Here is a 16,325-nt window from a genome sequence, read left to right as displayed (position 1 = left end):
ATACAATGGTTTCTTCCCATGGCCTCGGCCCAAAGCGATGACTCAGGACAATTCCACAGGCAGGGCAGGGCTCCTTCCTCCAGGCAGACTCGTTACCATGGGGACTGGTCATGGCTCCAGCCAGAAACGGGAAGGATCCCAGCCTCCCCCCGGTCACGCTCCGGTTTCATCCCTCCCACTCCACTCAGCCGACACAGATCAGACTCAGGCAACACAAGGCTGGCGTGTTCTCAAACAGCTGGTCACAGCTTTTAATCGGTCCCTAAGGCGAAAGCAGAGGTGCTGCTGCCACCATGTGGCTCGATGCTCAGACCTCAGCTGCAGTCCATCTCGGGGTCATCTGCCTCGGTCTCCGCAGCACAGAGGTCATCCAGGGCCGCCTCTGCGCCAGGACAGAGGAATTGGTGGTGAAGGCCCGAAGTGCTGGGGACTGCGGGGGGAGTCCGACCGCCCCTCCCCCTACACCTGCAGGAACTAACCAGTCCCTTCCACGCCCAGGCCTTGCTCCCTCAGTTACTGCAAGCAAAGTGATACAAAGGCAATTCAGACAGGGATGTTTCTGGAAAAATAGTGGCTCTGCCAGGCCAACCCAACATACAGGAGCAAAAGGCAGCAGGCATGCTTAGAGAACAGGCGCAGGAAGATAAGGAGCCCAGTGCCGGCCCAGGAAGTCTGCCTTGTCCTTGAACTTCAGGGAGAGCCCCGCAGGTGGGCAGGGGCGGGGGCAGGGCAGGCGCCTCTGGCCAGCTCACCTTCACAGTCCGTCACATCAGGAAGCCCTCGAATCAGCGTGCTGACCCCTGGCATCACCTGGTCATACTGATGCAGGACCTCCACGCAGTGCACCGTGAAGAGCTTGTCCTTCTGGGACAGGCCATGCAACAGCAGCACCGCGTCCCTCAGGCAGCGCACCGTCCGCTTCTGCTGCTCGGTCCAGGAGGCCCGCCCCGCCCTCCGCACCGTCAGCCACTGCCTGTGCAGCATCACAGTGAGCACCCTGACCACCTGGGGGTGCAGAGGGCGGTCAGCTCCCATGGTTCCTGTACCCTAACTTGCTCGGCGGGGCAGCCCCTTCCTAGCCACCCCCAGTGAGGAGGGCTGAGGGTGGCACTAGGGCTGGAAGCAGCATGGGGTCCTTGCGCGGGGCTGCCTCGCTCACCGACAGGCCTGCCATGCTGCCACCCCCGCCTGCCCCGGGCACTCACCTCCACGTTGCACTGGCAGTTGGAGCCAGTAACTGGGGACGAGGGGCTCTGTACACCAAGCTTAGCCAGGAGCCACACGGCCTAGAACAAGAGCAGAAGCTTCCAGAGCAAGACCTGAACAGAGCGAGGCCCTTCTCTGGCTCCTACAAGATCCCCAGCTGCTTGTCTGCAGGGATGGGGTTCAAGAGGTGGCGGTGCCAGGCCTTTGCAGACCAAACTCCCCCATGTCACCAGCAAGCCCCGTGCCACTAGGCCCCACGGCCAAGGTCAGTTCAGTGGTCTGGCAGCTCTGCCAGCCCCCAGGACACCCTGGAGTCCACCTTATTCTATCTGTGTAGTGTGGAGTCCCCCAGTGAGGTCGCCTGTTAGTGGCTAAACGCTTGCTGCCAAAACTAAAGCTCCCTCTGTCCAGAGGGAGGAGGAAAAATGGTGGCGAGGAGCCCAGAGGGGCTCTGGCGTCCGTACCTCCTGTTCCAGTTGGAGCCACTGTCTGTCCGAGGCCACTCTGTCAGGCCTTGAGGCGATATACATGTACAGCAGCAGGAGCAGGCACCCCTCTGGAAAGAGCACCCCACCTCTCAGGCAGGGCCCGGTGCCCCCTGAAGAAGCCCTTGGGAGGCCCCTGACCTGTCCCTGCGCAAGCAGCCCCGACAACCCCCAGGCCTGGCCGTACCGGAGCGGGAGCAGAGCTGAGGCACAAGCTCCTCGTGGTCCACCAGGAGGGCCAGGAGCTCGACAGCGAGCAGCACGCTGGGTAGCGGCGTCTCTGGGCTGAGGCACTGCGGCAGCACGAGGAACACACACTGGAACCTGAAACACAGGGGCCCAGAGGGACGTAACCCTCCCACGCCAGCTCCGCAGTTTACGCTCCTGTTTCACTAGAGGAATAGGACATGCAGGCCGACCTGGGTTCGAATGCCAGCCGAACACCACCCACTTCTACAAGAACGAGTGGGCCCTGCCCTTCCCGGCTGGCCTGCTGTGGCTTAGAGGTGACAGGCCCTTGCCTGGCACAGCGCCACATAGTAAATGGCGGCTGCTACTGTGGACCTGGGGTGCCTGGCCTCCGCCCTGCTCCTGGGCTCTTTCCTGCCTCTGCTCCCACACAGGGAGGCAGGCCAGGGGAGGGAAATGTCCTCTGCCCACCACCGAAGAACTGGCCAGGCTCCAGAAGTGACAGGTGCGGACTGGGCTACGGTTGGTCACATGAGACCACCCACTAAGCCAGGGAGACTGTTTTCTCCACTTGTCTGGACCCTCTCTCCCCCAGGTGTCAGGCCAGAGGGACCGCTGTCACCAAGGAACCAAGTCCCAAGATAAGTACTGCCGTTTGCCCAACCTCTACAGCCCTGTGGGTGGGGAGGCCATCCCACATGTGTCCCCTGCAAGCAGCTGCGGTGTCTTGGCGTGTGGCATCGGATGTGGAGCACTCTCCGGGCTGTGCCAGGAAGCAAGGCCTCACCGTCTGGGGCAAACTCACTTGGGGGGAACTGAGATTTAGCCTGGCTGTTTGAAGCAGCCCTAACTAGTCCACTGAGGTCCTGAAACTGCACGGAAACCCGTCTTTATGTGCAATACAGCAGTTTCCAAATTTTTTTTTTTTAAATTCTCACCCAAGGACATGCTCACTGCCTTTAGAGAAAGGAAGGGAGAAACATTAATGTGAGAAAGAAACATGGGTCAGTTGACTCTCAAGCCTGGGGGGGGGTGTGGGGCCCTTAGTGAGGCCGCGGCTGGTCAGCACCGCAGATTGCTTCAGGGTCTTGGTGGTACCCGCCTCTAGCTGTTGGGCCAAGGTTGAGTGGAAGCTGTGCAGCGGTGGGGTTCGGCTTGCCAGCATGAAGGAAGACAGACGAGAAACGCTGAGTGGGAGGTGGTGTCAGGGTGCTCAAGAGCATCGGCACGCCCTGGCTGATGTGGTCAGTGGATTGAGTGCCAGCCTAAGAACCAAAAGGTCGCCAGTTCAATTCCCAGTCAGGGCACGTGCTTGGGTGATGGGCCAGGTCCCCAACTGGGGGCATGCAAGAGGCAACTGATCAATGTCTCTCCCCTATACTGATGTTTCTCTCCCTCCCTCCTTCCATCTCTAAAAATAAATAAAATCTTAAAAAAAAAAAAAAAAAAAGAGTAACGGTTCAGGACGCTGCTCTGACCCGCACTCAGCACGCTCACTTGGGGACTTTAGACAGGCCCTCTGCCTCCAGGAGGGTTTGGTTGCCCAGCAAATACGGGGTGCCCCGTGAGCCGGGCTGTGTGTGAGGATGGCTCTGAGGGTGTCACATGAACAAATGAGCAGAAGGCATCTGTCTGGCCCGTGGCAAGAGCCCATGAAATGGCTTTTTGATGTCCTATGGAAAAGGTGAGCAGGAAAGGAATGACGGTGTATCTACCAAGAGAAATGGTAAAAATGTGGTTCCTGGTGTTCCTTAACAAACACGAAACAAGCAACCAGCCGCTGAGCTGGGCCCCGTCCAGGCCCCCTGGCAGTGGTTCTGCGCCTGCCGAGTGGCCCATGCTGCCCTGCAGAACTGGCTCCTGCTTGGGGCGCCACCCGTAGGATGGACCAGACCAGCCAGAAAACATTCCGATGGAAACCAAGACCCAGAATGTTTTTATAAACAGGCACCTGAGCTAAGAGAGAAAAAGACAGACACAGCCAGTAGAGCCATTCCACCTTCGGAACTGGCCTCCCGGTGGAGCGGGGCGGGTGTTGTGGGGGCGGGGGGGGGGCGGGGACAGAGGGAGGGCAGGGCCCCTGGGTGAGGAGATGGGCTGGATGGTGTCTGCAGGCCCTTCACCCTGAGACTCTGGGACCCCAAGTTAGGAATTGAGAACAGTGTTCATGAGCCAGGTGAACTATACTGTCACTTCCAACAAACCCTAAGAGCAACTAATCTGTGGCTCATGCCAGAGATGCGCACAATGACGATGTGCAGATTCCCAGCGGGGTCAGCTTGGGGCCTGCAGACCCTCCCCACCCCTCTGCTTCCTTAGGGAACCCCACCAAGTTTAAGTGGGGTTGTGATACGTGGTCTTCACCTGATCCATGTCCCAGGCTCAAAGGCCTCTTGGTTCAGCCTGTCTGTCCTGGGAGCAGGACACTCTGCCATAGCAGTTAACAGCTGTTTTATCACGTGTGCCTTTTGCTTACCTGCTGTACAGAGGCCGAATGAAGGCCAATAAACCACTCCTTCTGTTCTCTCAATACCTGGCCCCACTTCCCATCACTTCAGAACTCCCTGAACAAAGCCTTGGGACCCAAACCAAGGCTTAGAACGGAGCAGTGTAGGTACGTCAAGATATGAGCAAAGTCGAGGGCCCAGGATAAACCTCAGGGGTCAGATAGGACCCACAAGGACCGTGACTGCGCCCGCCGAGCGGCCCACGCTGAGTGCATTGATTGCGACTCCCTTGCTGCATTATACCTGGGCAAGAAGTCAATGGGAGAGTTTTCAGCGGATTTCACCAAAACCTTAAGGCACTGGCTGAGGACACTGGCTTGAAGGTGACCTGGTGCTGCGGAAGACAAAGTTAACAGGCGAAGGAGCATCTTCATCAGCGGATGGTCGTCGGCAGGCGCTCCTGGGGCTGAGGCCCCACCGCTGGCGGCAGGAGGGGGCCCCGCTCCCGACAGTAACAGGTGGCTGACGGCGCTGCTGTGGCACACCAGGTGCTGGAGGACGCTCAGGGCGGCCACACAGAAGTCCCCCAGGTGGCAGAGCGAGTCCTCGGCGCTGGCCTCTCCCCTGGAGCCCACGCAGGACTGTGCCGGCGAGTCCCCAGGGGGTCCGCTCCTCTTGGCGACTGACAGCTCCTGCAGCGCCTGGCAGTGGCAGCCGATGAAGAACTGCACCAGCGGCAGCAGGTGCACGGCCCCGGGAAACTGGCCGAGCGGGAAGGCCCTGCTGTCCCCCTCGGCGGGGTCGCTGTCACACGAGCCTTCGTCCCTGGCAATCATGGTCAGGCCAGTGAGCGCCAGGCTCTGCGCTTCTCTAAGGGCCGAGAGGGGAAACGACCCATCGCGGGGAGCTGTGGGCCTGAGGCTTGAAATCCCAGTCAAGGCACTAGCAACAAACACAAAAGAAAACCCACAAGCGTGAGGTGGAGATGAGGCAAAGGGCCCCCGACGGCCTGCCTGCCACGCCCCCCCCGTTTCCCTCCCAGGCGGGCCAGGTCCCAGGAAGAGGCTTGCTTCCTGAAAACTGCTTCCTAAACAAGCTTTTTGGAGTCTGATGCTTACCTGCCAAACCCCAGCGGCTGCGACAGGGGGACGGTAGGCGGCTCAGAACTGCTCAGGAGGTGACACAGCCCAAGGGGTGATCCTGGGTTCAAAGGCTGCTTCAGGAGAAGGTTTATCAAAATGGAACCTGCAAAGAACAAGGTGACTCTAGGTGCTGACATGGGAGGGCTGTCCACAGCCTCAGAATGAAAAAGTGAGGAGTCCTTGGATGCCGACTGGCCTCTAAGCCACTACCCCACTGGGACACCTGTGGGTGCTGAGGGCTCTGGGATGTCCTGGCTCTTGGCCCCTTCCATTTCATAGTCTTGTGTTTAAGTCACGACTACGGCTTCCCCAGACCCTCTCAAAGGGCTGCCCGGGGTTGTGGCCCCAGAGCCATGGACACTCCCCGGGCACTGGCAGAGGACACTGGCAGCGCTGCAAAGGACAGTGGGAGCTGCGCAGGCTTCCTGCAGGAGCAGGGGCTCCGGTACCTCGAGCGTTTGACGTCTGCGTCAGGCTGTCGACGAGGCATTCTGGGGACCCTTCTTGCTTTATGGGGTTACCTCCCAGACTGTGGGTCTTGTTTTCTGAAACCGGATAAAACGTGAATCAAAACGTGAGCACAAAAGCACAGACATATCAGAAACTCTTAAGTGTAATGTGTATAGAAGACATTCTTCTACTTCTGGCCAAAGCAACGCAAGAATCTTTGTGTCTTTTGCCTTCCTCAGGTTACACAGAAACTTGCACAAGGAAAGGAAAAACTGTTTGCTCCACTTCAGAGTGAGTCATTAGCATGAAAGCAGGAGCCACTAGCATTTATATGGTGCTGCTGCTGTTCCCAACACAGTTCTAAGAGCTTCACAAGTTAGCTCACGCGTTCTCACTGCAACCCTACAGGGTGTTGTCATTAGCCCGGTTTTACCTATAGGACAACTAAGGCACGAGGTTAAGGGACTTGCCTAATCACACAAGCCAGTAAGTAGCTGAGCGGGCCTCATGGCCAGGCTGGTGGGCTCCATGGCCTAATCACAACTACCCTCTGTGGCTCCTGCAGTTGCGAGGCTCCAAAAACATGAGTGGCTATGGGTCTCGGAGGTGGCCTGATGGCTAGTGAGATGACAGGGCTGAGGGTGGCAGGGGAGGGGCAGTGCATCTGAGTGATAAGACCAGCTGGTGCAGCACAGTCTCTGAGAGAGAACCCGCTGGTGCGGGCATGTCCAGCTCTAGAAAGCAGCAGCACTCCCCCGTCTGGCCTGGGCTGTGCAAACTCAAGGCTGGGCTATGAAGGAACACGTCTCTGCTACTGGCTGTGTTCTCAGCATGTCAACGGACACTGGCTGGGAGGCGTTCAAATACGCCTGCAAATGCTTTGACATACTTCCCTTTGAAAGGCGCAGCCAAGTTTCCTTCCCCTTGAATGTGGCCCAGACTCAGGGACTCTCTTCTAACAAACAGAACGGGGCAGAAGTGACGCTATGTGACTTCTGAGGCTAGGCCATAAATAGGGTAGCTGCCCCCTGGCTCTCTCTGGGTTTGCTGGCTCTAGTGCAAGCCCGTGACCAGCTTAGGAGAGGAGCCCAGGAGCCCTGTGGAGGGGCCAGAGTGTGGAGAGGAATTCTGTTGCCAGCCATGTGAGTGAGCCACCTTGAAACAGGTACTCCAGCCCCAGAGGGGCCTTCCGGGGTTCCCGCCCCTGCGGGGGCAAGCCGTTCCCACTGTGCCCTGTCAGGAGTGCTGGCCGACAGAAACGAGGAAGAAGGAAATGCTCGTGGTTGTCTTGAGCCACAGGCCTGGGTGATCTGTTGCGCAGCAATAGGTGACGGATAGACTGGCTTACCTTCTCTGCCCGCCAGCGGCTTGTATCCCGGCTCTGGCTGGCAGGGGTGGGGAAGGGACATGTTAGCATTAAAAGACTCCTTTGTAGGGAAAGATGGTTTTCCAAATTGTGGAGAACATGCTTCTTGCTTTAGAACCACAGAAGGGCTTTTCCTAGGACTGGAAAAAAGTTAACCATGAAAGCAAAGTAATGGTTCTGCTAACACCACTTAAAATATCTGGTTATAAAACTTCTAACAAGCTTTAAACTTTTCATACCTAGGTGATTTGACCAAAGGTTATTATTTTTTAAAGATTATTTATTTATTTTTAGAAAGAGGGGAAGGGAGGGGAAAAGAGAGGGACAGAAACATCAACGTGTGGTTGCCTCTTGTGTGCCCACAACTGGGGACCTGGCCTGCACCCCAGGCATGTGCCCTGACTGGGAATTGAACCTGCAGCCCTTTGGTTTGCAGGCCGGCGCTCAATCCACTGAGCCACACCAACCAGAGCTTGACCAAAGGTTTTATTTGCTATACATTCATCATTCTTTGTCAGGACAGCAATGTAAAAGTCAAGGCATTTTCATAAAAAACGATGGAATATTCCATTTACGACAACATGGATGGCTCTTGGGAGTATTATGCTACGTGAAAGAAGTCAGATGAAAAAGGACGAGAGCCATACGACTCCACTCAAATGCGGGATATAAAAGAAAAAGCAACAAATGAACAACAAAAAACAAACTCAGAGAGAGACAACTGTAAGGTGGTTTCCAGATAGAAAGGGTGGGGGAAAGACAGAGGAGGGTAAAGGGGGTCAAGTGTATGGTGACAAAAGGGGACTTGACTTTGGGTGGTGAGCACACAACGGGGTACACAGATGTCATAGTTGTACACCTAAAATTTACATAATATTATTAATCAAGATTACCTCAATAAATTAAAAAAATGTAATAATCCTTAGCAATGCAGTAATAAAAATGCAAAGCAGAAAAGCAATTCAAAGCATTTTGACCTTTAGTGTTGAAAAAAACCTTTCACTTATTTCCATATTCTTCTAATCACTCAAAACTATTGACCATAATTCCATTACTATTTCTAATTCTACCAAAACATGTTTTCAACATGGAATGACCTCTTTTTAAATAGAGAACGAAGTACAAGATTTTCAGCAGAAAGAGCGTCAATTAAAAGGTGTGCTGTGTCTTGCAGCTTGAGAATTGAGCCAGCTCCTTAGCGCCATGGGGTTTATGATAGGGAAGCAGTCTGAACCCTCTGGTCAGAGCAGACAACGCCGAGTCCCTTCTGTGTGAAGGGGTAAGGAAGGTCTCCCTCTGTCGTACCTGGACGGCACAAGGGAGAGTTCAATTTCACACCTTGCCCACTAGGAGCAAAGGCAGCAGAGTGCCCAGTGCCGGAAAAAGACACCCTGACCCACACTATTCAAATTTCAAGGCTGATATTGACACCGTGTCAGACTTTTCTGGCAGGCAGGGCACAGGACACAGACCATGAACAAGTTCATCACATCTGCAGCAAAAGCAGGGGCTGCTGGACAAAGATCCCAGGGCAGCAAACAAGAAAAAATATTCCAAGTAGTTAAGGCTGAAATATGCTTGGGGCAAAATCAGTTATTTAAAACAAATTATAGCCTTGGCTGGTGTGGCTCGGTGGACTGAGTGCCAGCCTGTGAACCAAAAGGTTACCAGTTCAATTCCTGGTCAGGGCACATGCCTGGGTTGCAGGCCAGGTATCCAGTAGGGGGCGCTCGAGAGCAACAACACACTGATCTTTCCCTCTTTTTTTCCTCTCCCTTCCCCTCTCTATAATAAACAAACAAATAAAATAACTGTGAAAAAAAGAAGTCAGGCAACTGATTAATGTCTTTCTTTCACAGTGATGTTTCTCTCCATCTCTTTCTCCCTCCTTTCCCCTCTCTCTAAAAACAAAGAAATAAAATCTTTAAATAAAACAAATTACATAAAAATGAAGACTGGTGCACCCCAAAGGTTTGGAGGAATCTTTCTAGCCTTTTCTAGCCCAAGCAGCTGTGTTTACAAAGCTCTCCACAGAGGAAGCACATCTGGAGCATCTGGCTTTCAGGCTGCGATGCGATGCCCCAGACCACTCGAGCTCCATCCTGCCCTGCATGAGGCCTTCAGAGATAGCCCCAGGCCTGCATAGCTCTGCCGCGGGCCCCTTCAGGACTAGCCTTCGTGTTCTTCGGGCTTTTTACTGAACAACGCAAAGCTGAGCTCTCCCTCCAGCACCATCGTTACCTGCTGTGGGAAACGGGGGGAGTGGCCAGTTTGTTTGCCCGTTCACTGCTTTGAAGCTTCGTCCTTAGCTCGTTCATCTCCGCATCTTTAAACTGGAGTTCAGACTGCAATGACTGGAGCTGGAAGGCAAAGCGACATACTTTATCGTACATATAAAACTGTCTCTGGACTTCGAAATCTCAAGCGAAAGAAAAACAACCAATGAGGAATGAGAATGAAAGTCTGCTGTGACATAAATGTCCCAAAGGGTCAAGCTTGAGCCTTCTTTCTGAAAGACAGTATGTTATTCTAGAAAGAGGTTTTGACCTGAGCTATTGTGAGGTAGTTTGTAAGGTTTAAAACGCTGCTTACTCAGCCCCTCTGAATGTGAGCTGATCTGGGACAGAAATGCCTGTTTTCACGGCTGGGGGATTAAATGGTCAACGTCAAGTGCCCAGCACAGAGCCCGACCGGGCGCCCCGTCTCACACCAGCACGCCGAACCCATGGTGAGCGCACTGGCGCACAATTCCAGGTCTTCCTGAAAGTCGGGGCAGGGCGCGCGGCAGCGTCTTCCCGGAGCCCCGTGCTGCGCACGGGGACCTGCTGCTCCGGCCCCCAGGGCCCACAGCCAACGCGGCTGCCGTCACTCCCCGAGCACGCTCCGCACAGTAAGTGCAGACCTGTTCAGTGTCACAGCAACCCTCCTGCTTCTTTCCTGGGATAAGGGATATGAGCCACAGAGCTTAAGTCACCCCTGGGAGGTCCCTGCCTGCATGTGATGCAGCCTGGCCCTGATCAGACTCCAGTTGTCTGACTGCAAATCCCTTGCCCTTCGTCGTGTATCTGGAAAGACCACCACTGCAGTCGCCGTTGGGCACAGGCAGTGCTTCTTTAACGTCTGCTAAGTTTGCCGAGTGAAGTGATGGCAGAATAAGTCCCCACGGCCTTGAGACTAAGGACTCGGGAAGTGCTGAAGGGAGTGGCGGTGTCCACTGGACCCTACTTCTTTTCCTCCCAGAACAGCATCTCCCTTCCCTGAGAAACAGGCATTTCCCCACCTCTGACTACCTGGCGATACTGACTGGTTCAGGGACAGGCACCTGAGTCAGGTTAGGCCGAGTTTACATTTTAAAACTTCCCCAGAATTTTAAAACTTGAGATGGGAGCCCAAGTCTTCAGTCCGCCCTGGAGCTATGAAATAGGAGCACGGGAGCCCTGGCTGGTGCGGCTCAGTGGACTGAGCTCCGGCCTGCGAACCAAAAGATCGCAGGTTTGATTCCCTGTCAGGGCACATGCCTGGGTTATGTGCCAGGTCCCCAGTTGGGGGCATGTGAGAGGCAACTGATTGATGTTTCTCTCACACATCGATGTTTCCCTCCCTCCCTTCCCCTCTCTCTGAAAATAAATAAAAATAAAAATTATAGAAATAGGAGTGTGGGAGCTTCCAGAGAACACATCCTCTCGCACAGGGGTAGAGCTTGTCTCTAGCACAGAGAAGAGAGACGAGTCCTGGCAAAGCTGAATCATTCGAGGCCCCAGCACACTGGTCTTCCCCAGACTCAGTTATGGAGGCCAAGACCTTCCCCTTTGGCATAAACTAGATCAGAGGAGTTTCTGATCTGCCAAAAGAGCCCAACTGAAACCTGAAAGTTTTCTGAAACGTCTAAGCTAGTGATTTATTCCTGCCAAGATCAACTACCACAGCAAAGCAGTTTCATCTGAGTCCTTTTCCAAACCACGTTCAGAGCCTGAAGAAAAAGATATAAAGAAAAGGTCACGGAAGCAGAAAGTATTTAACAGAAAGAACTGCCGAAATCTTCCTTGAAGATTTACAGGCAACTTTGGTCATTGTTTCTAAAGGAATTCAGTGAGCAGGCAAAGCTGATATCCATAATGACTAAAACCAATGCTCCTGCCCACCTTTTTGGAGAATTCCTTTTCTTTCTCACTGAGCGCTTGAGCTTTCTCTTGTTCGAGAAAATAATGTGATCTTCTCTGTTCCTCTAAAATGGATTCTGTTTGATGCAGCGAGTCCCGCAAAATTTTAATTTCTCCATTTTTAATGAGGACTTCTTCTTCCATTGCCTTCATCTGTAAATCCCAAATCAATTTTGTGAAAAGCTTGTAAGGGAAAATTATATATGTACTTATTTCAACATGTAGCTGAGAAAATGGAGAAACCCATGTAACAAGTATGCTACAGACCAATGAGTGCTCAAAATACCCATACCAACCAAGTGTCAAAGCTCATACTCAGCAAGACAGCATAAAGACACACTTGTCACTCACACATGCAGATTCTGGAGGCTTTAGTAAGTCTTAAACAATCTGGGTCACACACTTCACAGAACTGAAATTCCACATTATATTCCTGGTTTTCCACATTATATTCCAGGTTGGTCATACAAAGGATGTCTGCTTTTTTGCAAAGTTCCTAATGAAAATACCAACCATTATGGGGTTGTTGACTATGATTGCTTATGTGACACATGTTATAAATTTATCTCTGTGCTAAAACAAGAAGCTTGTATCTCTTTCTGGATCTGGCGTACAGTGTTTCCTTTCTTGACTGGTCTGTTAGGAATCTCAGGATTCAGTTTCTTTCCACCTCAGTTTTCTGGCTTTCAATTCCCAGCCTTCTCCCATTCATGGGGTGACTTCTGGACTCTTGTTTATTAAAACTTTCATTTATTTTATTGTACAATGCATGCATTAGCTGTAAAAACCACAAGTTAAGTCACTTACCTTTTCTTTAAGTTCTTTGTACTGGGCCTGAAGTAACTCTAATTCAAAATTATCTTTAACTGGAACACTTTCTCTGTTTTTCCCTGCAGGATTTTTGGGCATTCCATCTAACCTGGGGACATTCTGAACACCTGTAAAAAACAGTTCCCACATACTTTTCAGGACCCAACATTTTCTCACTTTTGCCAGACAATGCTGAAAAGAATCACTCTTGAAAGCAATTTAGAGAAAGACCTAGTAAGCAATATAGGTATTCCCCAACCTAGGAATATGATTCAAACTCACAAATGATCCTTACAAAATAATAGGTCCTGCCATCCTCTCCCCCATCACCCACCCAATTTTAAGTCTCAGATAAAGGCACTGTGAAGATATCACTGGTCAGTGCTCAGTGATCTATTACTCAACAATATTTACTGAGCACCTACAATATGCCACACACGATTTAGTCTCTAAAGGTATAGTGGTGAGCAACATGGATTGTCCTTACCCTTGTGGAGATTATAGGACATTAAAAAATAATTACACGTATGCCTTAGCTGGTGTGGCTCAGTGAACTGAATACTGGCTTGGAAATCAAAAGGTCGCTGGTTCAATTCCGAGTCAGGGCACATGCCTGGGTTGTGAGCCAGGTCCCCAGTTGGGAGCATGTGAGAAGCAACCAATCAATGTATCTCTCGCATATTTCTCTCCCTCTCTTTCTCCCTCCCTTCCCCTCTCTCTAAAAATAAATACAAACTTTTAAAAAAAATCACATGTGTAAATGTAAAATTGCAACTGTGAGAAGAGCTGCAGAGAACAAACATAGGAAAGCCCATAATAGGGGGATTTAATCCAGCTGAATGACTGAAAGGCTTCCCTAAGGAAGTGATGGCTGAGCTAAGAGATGAAGAACAAGCAGGAATTAACCAGATGAGTTGGGATGGGGAACGGATGGAAAAAACACTCAATGTACAAGAAACAGCAATGTGCCAAGTTTCCGTATTGTAAAGAAGCAGGGAGAATTCAAGGAATAAAGCAAGGTCCGTGTGGCTAACACCCTGAGCGGATGAGGGACAGGGACAGATCACGCTGGGCCTGTCAGGCCACATTCAGGACTTTGATCAGTGGGAAGCCATTAAAGGGATTTCAGTAAGGGTGTTCACCTGTATCAGTATGAGTTTTGAAAACATCACTCTGGCTGTGGTGTGAGGTCTGACTTGTAGGGAGTCAAAACCGGAAGTGGGAAGACAGTTTAGTGGACTACTGTCTAGGGGAGGGGCAATGGTAACTTAGCTCAGGGAAATGGTAGAGATGATGCAGAGAGGATAGATTTCCAGAGACAGATTAAGAAGGTAAAATTATGGGATTTGGAAAGGTAGTAGATGTATGGTCAAGGAAAGGGAGCCATGGCCTTGTGCCACCTGACAGACAGTGTGCTAGTCACTGTTGTGCAGAACGTGTGGTGATCAACCAGTGTTTTCTGAATGTCTGCTTTTCTGGGCACCGTGCTGAAGATGCTGGGGGATGACTGGGTTTCTGCGAAGTGACTGCAGAACTGAAGAGGCCTGTGAGATCTAAGTAGAGACGCAAGGTGCCCTCAAAACCTTTCTCTGTCTGGGAGCCGCTCGGTTTCACTCATTCCCCAGCTAGAACGTAAGTGCATAAAGGAAGGGGTTTTTGTCTTTTGCTCATTGCTAAGTCTGCTGCGGTTCCTAATGTTTGGGCACCTAGTACAATTTATTGGTTGTAAAAAAGAGTAAGACTCTTATCTCCTGCCTCTGGCAGGTCCCGCTAATGCTCAAGGCGGGCAGTGGTCTTCATCAAATTGAAAGCCTCCCAAACCTGTTACAAGAACGGGTCCCCGTGCGTAGATAGTGATGGTTCGGATGGTGATGGGAATCGTGTTCCAAGGATCTGTTAGAACTAAGAACCTAGTGGCCCTAAGTTCAGAAACTAAAGTATAATATTTGACATTCCTGATCCATTTCTCCCCAAAATCAAAGGGCCTTTTGGGACACAACCGCTGCTAAGTCAAGCTGTTCCTATATTTTAAAAAAGTGAAGGCGCAGTGTGTGTGCAAGACACCAAGAGCAGCGGTCGCCATGGGTTCCGCAGCCACAGCCATCAGGGGTGTCTGGCGAGGTCTGCATCACCCTCGGGTAAAAGATCCCTAGGAGCACTCACCGGACACGTCCCGATCCGCGGACGGGCATTGGCTCATGGCCTGTGACGCCAAGATGTCGAGCTCCTCCAGGTCGTCCGCGGTGAAATCCTCATGAGGGCCGAACGGGTCTTCGGGGTCCGGAGCTGCGGCCACGGGGAAGCCCCGGGCCCGCTTGTTGGGAGGCTGCCGGGTGATGGGCGGCGGGCCAAAACTAGGCGCCAGGGGCCCACTCCGCCTCCTGCTGCCCGGTGCAGGGGTTCCAGCCATGCCCGCCGCCCGCCAGGCTCCGAAAGCACAGGACCGGATCCAGTCGCCGCGAGACCTGAACGCTGGACCAACCGCCCGCGCGCCGGCGACCGCCTTAGCCACTAGGGCCACGCCCCCGAGCCCACGGGCCAATCAGCTGCCAGCCTGCGGGCGCGGAGAAATGACACACATCTATGCGCCTTGCAGGACTCCGCTGAGTTCCTGCCCTCCGAGTCTCGCTCCTCCCAGAACTTCCGGCTGCGGCTCGGTGGCTTGGTGACCGGGACTCTGCCGTGCGACCTGAGCGACCGGAGTGTGGGCCCTGGGCTCACACGCGCCACCGCGCGGGTGGCTTCGCGTAGGGTACAGAGTCGCGCTGGAGGCGTTCGCTGTGACATTAATTCTTGCGCTTGTGAATAGAGGCAGCCAGCATTCAGGGGTTTGGTCTCTGCCACCCCGCTGTCCTCCCTCCGGACCCACCTGGACTCACCTCTCAGACGCAGAGGTTCTCTTGGGGAGGAGTCTGGGAGAGTGGGGTTGGACGGGGAGTATTAATAGAACTCTTGTGAGCGAACATGTTTGAGAACAGTAAATGTTTTGAATGTGTACATTTGAGGTAGGTCTGGGGAAGAAAGTCTAAGAAGAGGTGATCCTGAAAAGGTGGTGCGTGTGTTGGAGGGGGGCGGGAGCTGACTGTTCAGGCAGTTAACATCATTCATTCACTTCCCTGGGAGCGCTTGAGTAGTTTTGTCCCAAATGCTAGTCTTACAGAAATGAACGAGGCTCAGAAGGTCAAGGAAGGCCCCTTGGAAGTGGCACCAGGGCTGTCCTTCAGGTCGAGTGGGCAAGGAGACTGGCGCACAAGACTGGCATACATAGACTAGACTACACCACCAAAATGGGGGCCACACAGGTGCCGGGTTATCTGTTCTCTATTACAGAAAGAAGGTAGAATTTCAAGGAGGAGCAGAGTCAAGCCGGGCTGGACAGGATTTTATTGGGCAGCAACCCTGTGCAGGACAGTTAGAACAGGGTGTTGGAATAATACTTTTTCATCTTTGCATGCATAGTGCCAGACTTAGCCTGTGAATGTCCTGTGAATGTCTGTGAAAGCAGTAATTGAAAGGGAGATGGTTGTAAGGGCCTAGAGAGTCTTGAATACCTGAGTTTACTTCTTTGAGGTAATTGGTCGTTTCCGTCAGATAGGTGCACAAATGTCCAATGCTGAAGTCGTAATTGCTGCAGGTCTCTGGTCCTATAAAGACGGGATTGTACTTGATTTGCCAGGAGGAATAGGTCCCTCTCTCGGGGGTGGTGTGCTGGCACTGGCTCTCGGAGGTGTTGTTCGATAGCCCAGGGCTGGGTGCCAGCTGGCAAGGCCCGGCAGGGAATGCTCAGGTCCAAAGAAGGTGCCTGCTGGCTGTGCAACTTTCCAAAAGAGGACCAAAGCAGACTATTTTTTCTGTGACTGTTAAGCACATTAATCATAAAACAGGCTTCAATCCATCAAAATATTTTCCAGTTTTGACTCAGCAAAATCTGACCAGTTGTAGAAACCTGAGGACAGTCTCAGAGAGAACTTAGCATTATTAGCTTTATTCCCATAGTTGTATCAAGGGTTGTGGAGGGGAAATCCAAAGACTTGTGCCTCTGAATTGTTTCAGTACCTATGCATTTAGAA

The 16,325-nt window shown here is 52.4% G+C and overlaps 1 protein-coding gene across 1 annotated transcript; it reads right to left on the bottom strand.

Moving 5' to 3' along the window:
- Nucleotides 1-226: 226 nt before the first annotated feature.
- Nucleotides 227-14,727, bottom strand: ATRIP (ATR interacting protein). Its single transcript, XM_054594794.1, has 13 exons — nt 14,419-14,727; nt 12,253-12,383; nt 11,428-11,598; nt 9,527-9,645; nt 7,268-7,425; nt 5,919-6,014; nt 5,446-5,572; nt 4,631-5,269; nt 1,879-2,015; nt 1,671-1,762; nt 1,206-1,286; nt 753-1,005; nt 227-382 (listed from the first exon to the last, which is right to left on the bottom strand). The coding sequence occupies exons 1-13, from the start codon at nt 14,663-14,665 to the stop codon at nt 315-317; spliced, it is 2,319 nt and encodes a 772-aa protein (XP_054450769.1). The 5' UTR covers nt 14,666-14,727; the 3' UTR covers nt 227-314.
- Nucleotides 14,728-16,325: the final 1,598 nt, after the last annotated feature.

The sequence above is a fragment of the Pteronotus mesoamericanus genome, unplaced genomic scaffold, assembly GCF_021234165.1.
Source record: "Pteronotus mesoamericanus isolate MK-2021 breed Mesoamerican mustached bat unplaced genomic scaffold, CSHL_Meso_final scaffold_533, whole genome shotgun sequence".
Lineage (NCBI taxonomy): Eukaryota > Metazoa > Chordata > Mammalia > Chiroptera > Mormoopidae > Pteronotus > Pteronotus mesoamericanus.
The sequence above is the reverse complement of the archived record's forward strand: the minus strand, read 5'-3'. Positions and strand labels throughout refer to the sequence as shown.

Excerpts from the sequence above, each read along its gene's own strand:
- ATRIP (XM_054594794.1), bottom strand. The coding sequence starts at position 14,665 with ATGGCTGGAACCCCTGCACCGGGCAGCAGGAGGCGGAGTGGGCCCCTG. Across the intron at positions 2,016-4,630 it reads CCCATTGACTTCTTGCCCAG|GTTCCAGTGTGTGTTCCTCG; the intron begins GTATAATGCAGC and ends CCTGTGTTTCAG. Across the intron at positions 1,287-1,670 it reads GGCTCCAACTGGAACAGGAG|GCCGTGTGGCTCCTGGCTAA; the intron begins GTACGGACGCCA and ends CTCTTGTTCTAG.